This window comes from Dipodomys ordii, unplaced genomic scaffold (assembly GCF_000151885.1).
Source record: "Dipodomys ordii isolate 6190 unplaced genomic scaffold, Dord_2.0 Scaffold35, whole genome shotgun sequence".
NCBI lineage: Eukaryota > Metazoa > Chordata > Mammalia > Rodentia > Heteromyidae > Dipodomys > Dipodomys ordii.
This window is the reverse complement of record NW_012267251.1, coordinates 11,024,007-11,031,311: the sequence shown is the minus strand read 5'-3', so window position 1 is coordinate 11,031,311 and position 7,305 is coordinate 11,024,007. Positions and strand designations below refer to the sequence as shown.

General features: G+C 50.6%; 1 protein-coding gene across 1 annotated transcript in view; it reads right to left on the bottom strand.

The window, feature by feature from the left end:
* Mfsd4 (major facilitator superfamily domain containing 4) overlaps positions 1-7,259 on the bottom strand; it is a 26,145-nt gene extending 18,886 nt beyond the window's left edge. Inside the window, exon 1 of the mRNA XM_013017266.1 lies at positions 7,010-7,259. Coding sequence (XP_012872720.1) covers positions 7,010-7,239 — 230 coding nt within the window. The 5' untranslated portion in view covers positions 7,240-7,259. The remainder of the gene's footprint in view (positions 1-7,009) is intronic.
* Positions 7,260-7,305: the final 46 nt, after the last annotated feature.

Genomic DNA, 7,305 nt, shown 5'->3' with positions numbered 1-7,305 from the left:
AGGAGGAGGAGGAGGAGGAGGAGGAAAGAAAAAGAAAGAATGAATTAATTGAGTTGAGACCTGAGTCTTGACTCCCAATATAGGCAAAGGCAAAGAAAGTACACCATTGTCCCCCCCCACCCCCACATACACACACTGTTTATTTGGGCCAATTACAAGAGAAGTCTCCTTCCCCCAGGCCTAGGAAACCTATGTCAAGATGCCTGAGAAATGGCCAAGTTACTTATTAATGTCTCTTTGTAGAGGGGCAGATGGGGGAGGGGAAGGGCGAGAGCGGGGTCCTCCCTCTTGCAGCCTGGCTGTGCCTGTTGGAGTTCCCCGCCGGGCAACTCTGTACCCTTGAACTCACTGCTGACCCTGGTTCACCTTGGCGATCTGCCTTACCCAAGTGGTCATGTGCCCAAGTCACACCTCGACCTGGCCCTGCCTTGGGCCCCTGTCCTGCTTCCAAGTGTGGTGAAAAGGGCAGGTGGTGGGAAGGCCCACTGCTCTGCAGCTCTTCATTGGGAAGAAGGCCACTGAAGCCCAGCCCCATACTACCAGGACTGGCTGCGGGTCTGGTGGCTGAGACATCCTCATGGTCCAGCTCAGGAGCTTCTTGGTCACAGGGGGGAGTCTTAGGACCCCTTGTCCCTCACCTCCTTTGAGGACCAAGACAGACAGCAGAAGGGAGATGGTGAGGGCTGCCCCTCTCCAACTCAAAGGGGCATGCAAAGTCTTGAATGAATGGCATGGGGTTCTGGACACAGGGCATCCCAGGGGAGGTGGTAGGTGGTCCTATCTGAAGCCATTTACAAACCTCTCAGCTCGTTCAGAGGCTTGAGCTAAATCATGGGGGATCCAGGGGAGGGGCAAACCAGCCCATCTTTGGGGGAGGTCCCAATCTAAAGCAGGACCACCCTGAATCTTGAACTGGGGGAAGTGTATGCACCTTAGACTTTAACCTGCCGGCTGTCTGCATAAAACATCTCCCATTCTTCCCAGGTCTGGCTCTTTCCTGTCACTCAGCAATCAGCTCTAATGTCACCTCCCCAGAAAGACCGTCCCTGAGCACCAAGGTAAAGAAGTTCCGGTCTCAACCCTGGCATTCTCCATTCCTGCTCTGCTTCATTTCCTTCTTCTGATCAATCTAATATTCCTCTCTAGAACATGAGCTCTAGGACAACAGGGGTCTTGACATTATCTGTCCTAAAACAAAGTCTGGCTTAAGAGACATTTGTTGAATGCGCAAATTAATTAATTGATTGGAAAAGTTTTTAAATTGAAAAGAATAACAACAACAACACACTATAGCCAGGTGTGGTAATCCTAGCAACCCAGGAGGCTGAGAGCTGAGGATTGCCGCAGTTCAAAGCCAGCCTGGGCAGGAAAGTTCGTGAGACTCTCAAAGTGCTGGAGTGTTAGTCTTGAAGAAAAAGAGCTCAGGGACAGCACCTAGGGCCTGAGTTTAAGCCCCATGACCAACAAAAAACAAACAAAAAAGCTCCACTGTAAATCCTAGCTCGTTGGAGGCTGAGATGAGGAGGGTGGAAATTATAGAGCAGCCAGGGCAGAACAGTTCATGAGATTCCCTCTCAACAGAAGAAGCCGGGTGTGGTGGTGAGTGTCTGTCATCTCACCTGGGCAGGAAGCAAACCAATAAGAGGATTATGTGGTTCAGGTGCATTCCTGGGCAGGAATGAAGCCTCAAAAATAACCAGTATAAAACAGGATTGGAGGCGTGGCTCACTGATAGAGCACTTGATTAGCAAGAGCAAGGTTCTGAGTTCAAACTCCCATACCATCAAAAACAAAGCAAACAAACAACAAAAAAAAACACCCAAATTGATTTGTGTAGCATAAAATTCATAAATATTTGTGTAGCATAAAAGAAAAAAAATCACCTCGCTAAATATATGGTTCAATGACTTTGTCTAGCAAATTCTTCTTTTTTTTAATTGGTCATGGGGCTTGAACTCTGGGCCTGGGAGCTGTCCCTCAGCTCTTCAGCTCAAGGCTAGCACTCTACCACTTGAGCCACAGCACCACTTCTGGCTTTTTCTGCTTATGTGATGTTGAAGAATCGAACCCAGGGCCTCATGCATGCAAGGCAAGCACTCTACCACTGAGCCCCCTTCCCAGCCCACATATTATTCTTCTTTTCCTCCTCCTCCTCCTTCTTCTTCCTCCTCAGAAAGAAACCCTGTATCTGTTCATAGGTATTCCTCTAGCACCTCCAGTCTCCTCCAGCCTTAAACAACCACTAGTCCACTTTCTGTGACTACAGATACCCGTAGGCTGGCTATGTCATGTAAATGGAACTCTAGATATGTAGTTTTTTTGTGAATGATCTGTTCTCTTAGCACAATGCCTAGATGATACAATATGTTATTATATACATAAACCATTTTCCCACCCTTTTGATCACAAATATTGAGGTTGTTTCCATTTGCAGGATGGGGTGGGGTGGGAGGGTACTAAGGCTTGAACTCAGGGCCTTTTGCTTTCTCTTAGCTTTTCTCCTCAAAGCTAGCTCTATCATTTGAGCCATAGCTCCACTTCCAGCTTGTTGCTGATTAATTAGACATAAGAGTCTCATGGACTTTCCTGCTTGAGCTGACAATAAACTATGATCCTCAGATCTCAGCCTTCTGAGTAGCTAGAAATATCAGAGAGACTGGCTGTTTCAATTTTTGATTACTGCTAGTAACAGTGCTGTGAATGTTTATGTACACATTTTTGTGTGGGCAAATGTTTTTTTTTTAGGGAAACATTTTATACTTTATATATAAAATCTCAGTACGAAATCGTGTAAAATTGGGCAAATTTTTTTTAACTTCTCTTGGAAATCACTTAAAAGTAGATTTTCTGGTTCTCATGGTAATTTCATGTTGAGACTGTGTGTGTGTGTGTGTGTGTGTGTGTGTGTGTGTGTTAACTTCATGTTGAGACTGTGTGTGTGTGTGTGTGTGTGTGTGTGTATGTGTTGGTCCTGGAGTTTGAACTTAAGGCCTAGATGATGTCCTTGAGCTTCTTTTGCTCAAGGCTAACACCCTACCACTTGAACCACAGTACCACTTCTGGCTTTTTCTGAGTAGTTTGTTGGAAATAAGAGTGTAATAAACTTTCCTGCCCAGCCCGGTTTTAAACTGCAGTCCTCAGATCTCAGTCTCCTGAGTAACTAGGATTTACAGGCATAAGCCACCACCACCTAGCTGAGTTTTAAAGCAAGAGCCATAACTGGTTCTGGATGCCCAGGAAGGGGTGGCATGGGTCTGTGGCCTGCTGCAGGGTGAGCAGGCTCCTGATGGTACAGGCAGAGGATTTCTAGGAGGAAGGCCAATCAGAGCCAAGCTCAAGGAGAAGAAATAGCTTGTGTTCGCTGGGCATTATGGGGCTTTGAGGGGTAAGGGAGTGTAACTTGTGGGGCAGGTCTGAGAGTACCTTGACAAATAGGCTAGGAACACTGGGTTTGCTACAAGGCACTTCCCTTAGTTGGGGCTAGTGAGATGGGACTTGAAGATTAGAAAGAATTTAAGAAAAAGAAAAGAAAGGGAAGTCCAATATGGCAAGGATATGGCCAATGTGTACAGAGAGGAGGCCAAAGGGAGGCTGGGGAAACGCTGCTGTCCCCTCTCTACCCTGATTCCTCGGAGATGCTGCCCAAGGTGGTTAGACAGGTCCCAAGAGACCAGGAAGTACAACCAAAAACCCTCTAACCTTTTATCTAAATACCCCTTCCCTATTCCCGCCCCACAGAGCACACTACCTAGTCACCCTGCCAACCAGGTGGATTTTGCTTCTCTTTGCTGAAAGATTTCCTGGTCTTAAGGTCTTGCTCATATTCTTCTGTCTGACTGGTACACTGCCCCTTCCCTTTCCCTTGACCATACATGTGGTGGCCATGGTCAAGTCTTGGTCTCTGCTAGAAGCCTCAGAGCCAGTGAGAGAGAGGGGGAGGAGGAGAAGGGGGAGGGGGAGGAGAAGGGAGGAGGAGGGGGAGGGAGAGAGAGGGGAAGAAAAGAAGAGAATGAGGGGAGATGGGGGGGAGGCTGGTGTATCTCTGAGCAGTTCTGCCCTGGGTCCAGCTCTCCATTTGCTGTCCCTCCAATGCCTGCCCACCCGATGGAGGCGTCTAGAAGCCCCATCATCTGGACTAAGTAGTAGGCAGGCCCTAGAGAAAGAGGTGCGGCTCTCCCATGTGTCATTCGTCACTCACTCTCCCCCACACCCTCGCAACAGCTGGCCCTCGAAGAGATTTGTTAAAGCAATCCCCCCACTTCCCAGCGCCAGCCTGACACACTGGCTGGTAATCACTTAAGCTGAAAAGCACTTCCTTGCAGGACCTTAGGATTGCCTCGAGCTTTAGAGCAGGTGTCAGGGCTGAGGCACTGTCCCCAGTGTGTGTGTGTGTGGCGGGGGAGGGGGAAATGGCCTGAAGTGCCAGGAGTTTGCTCAGGGGTGAGACTATTGCCTCTGCTCAGGATCACCCCTGCCATTCTCCATTTCCACTGGCAGTGTGCTTTGCTCTTTACAGAAGGAAAGAGTTCTTGGTGATGACATTTTATTGGGGGGTGGGGGGTGGAAGGACTAAGGTTCAGAATTTAAACCTGAACCACCTGCCTTCCCATGAGGCTTTTGTTTATTTGTGCCAGTACGTGGGATTGAACTCAAAGCCTGCATGCTGTCTTTTAGCTTTTTTGCTCATGGATGCTGCTCTACCATTTGAGCCACAGCTCCACTTGAAGTCTCATGGACTTTCCTGCCTTGGCTAGCTTTGAACTGTTATCCTCAGATTTATGCTGTTTCCTACGTAGCTAGGATTACAGGCAGGAGTTTTTGTTGTTCTTGTTTCTATTTTGTATTTTGAGACTGGGTCTTCCTATGTAGCCCAGGTTGGCCTGAAACTCATAATCCTCCTGTTGTCTCCCAATGCTGAGATGTTAGGCAGGTACCATCACACCGGGCTGTACTTCCTAGCCTCTGTGTTTCAGCTTTATGGGTAAACTGGAGACAAGAGTATTAGTCTGCAAGACTGTGGTAAAGATGAACCAGGTTGATACAAATCCAGTACTAAGCAGAGTGCCCACGATGAACTCCTTTCTACAACTAATATATGCTAATACAAACAAAATAGAATAAACAGTGCTCAGGACACAGCAATGCACAGGGAAGTTTGTTCATACTGTTACTATTGCCTTTGTCTTTACTGTGAGTCACTTTCCTTGTTCAGGACCCTCTCTGCTCCCTGATCAGAGTTCCAGTGGGGGAACAAGGGCACAAAGGTAGCCAGGAAGAGATGGCCCAGCTGGTGTGTACCTTGCTCATTTCAGACCAACAAACCTGCAAACCTGTCACTTACAATTATCCTTATTCTCCTGCCTGCTCTTACATTACACATGTTCCTAAAAAGTAGGTAAGACATTGTAAGTCAAAATACCAAAGTACAAGGCAATAAACACCTCGGAGAATGGGGGGAGATGTGATACAATGGCAGAGCCATGCATTGAGGCCCTGGGTTCCATTCCCAGCACAGCAAACACAAACACTAAATCAATAACAACAAACAACAACAACCACCCACTGGTATTTAGAGATACTCTGCTTCATTTCTGATTAAATGTCTAGGCAGAATGAGCTTGAGCTTTTTCTGAAGATGTTCTGAATCTCCTGTACACCTGATCCTACACCAAACTCACAAAAACACTGGCAGGTACCTGGAGACTTCCTTTGCAAGGCCTTGTGCATGGTAAGCAAATGCTAGACCATGCAGCTGCTGCATATAAGCAAGGCTCAAACTGCTTCTGAAGAGAATTCTTCCATTTTTAAGAGGGCTTTGGTAGAAATGGGGTGGTGATGGTGACTATTCCCTAACAGTTTAAGTTTGGTAATCTGGGGTCTACCTGCACAGGACACCACCTCCTGCACACCTCCAGGAAGATGTGGACCCCAGGGTCAGTTAGCCCTCTGGCCTGGACTGGCCCTTCTGGAGGTCTTTGGGATAGCCCAACTTTGCTGAGCTTGAGCTGAGCTGAGCCTCCTCAGCCAACCTGCTGGCTTGAGTCCCTGCAGCCAGGGAAAAGAACTCAGCCAGAGCCAGGATTTAGGGTCATGACCCAGTAGCCTCTGGAGGGTAATTCATCCATGCTAGCCTGGCCTTCATAGGACAGCGAAGGCTGATCCTTTCCCAGAAGATCCCTGGGAGGTGATCCTGCCAATTAGCCAGGAAAATGATGCTCTGCAGGGTATCCAAAAGGGCAGCAAGTGGGGGCCATACCAGAAGGAGTCCAGAGCTCTGCCCAGGCAGAAGAGCAGCAAGGGAAGGCACTGAGGAAGGAAGGTCCCATACCAAGCTGTGGTGAGAGGCTAAGCACCTCCCGGGCTGGCTCAGAGGCCCAAGGCTCTGCCTCCGGGGGCTGGTGCAGGAACGGTGATCTGGCTCCTTCCGGAGCCACCAGCTCCATGGCCACCTGAGCAAAGGGACAACCTGTGCCAATTGATGTGGAGTTAACTTTGCGCGGAGCCACTCATGGGCGCCTGGTCAAACCACTCGCCAGCCTGGGCACCTGGCACTGCCTCTGAGCTGGCAATGTCTTTCCACCTCATTGCCAATTTCCGCCCCTGGTGGCTGGGGCTACCACCAACCTCAAAGGAACTGCACAAGAGGGGGTCCCCCCTCCCCACCGACGCAGAGCTCCCCACTCCTCTACCCACAGGCTGGGGGATGGGGGGGGTAGGGAGCCTGGACTGGTTAGGCACGCTGGGGGTGGGGATTTGAATGAAGACAAATAAAGGATCCAGGAGTCACCTTCAGTCCCTGGAGAGAGTTTTCCGGGGAGACCTGGGGTGGGGGCGGAGGGGCCCTGGGGCTGAGGCGGAGCACAGCTGGCCAAGCTGGAAAGCCGCCCCCCTCCCCCGGGAGGCAGGGGGAGAGCCAGCAGCCCCTCACCGGGCCCGGGGATGGGGGTGAGGGCAGCGACGCGGAGGCGTGGGGAGGGTCCGCAGGGGGCGTGCAAGCGGGCACACTCACGTCCTCTTGAAGACGCCCCCGAGGGCGCTGCCCAGCAGGAGGCAGAGCTGCTGCGAGAAGAAGACCCAGGAGATCTGGGGCAGCGAGCTGTGCGTCTGGCAGCGCAGGTCCAGCAGCGTGGGCCCCAGGAAGGCGATGCACAGGCCGAAGCTGAAGAAGACGCTCCAGTAGGTGAGTGTGGGCTGCAGGTGGCGGCGGAGCAGCCCCGACACGCGACCGTCGCAGCCCATGTCTCGGCCGGCGGGCTCGCGGCTGCTGGCTCCGAGCGAGCCCGGTGCCCGAGTGGCGCGCCGCCC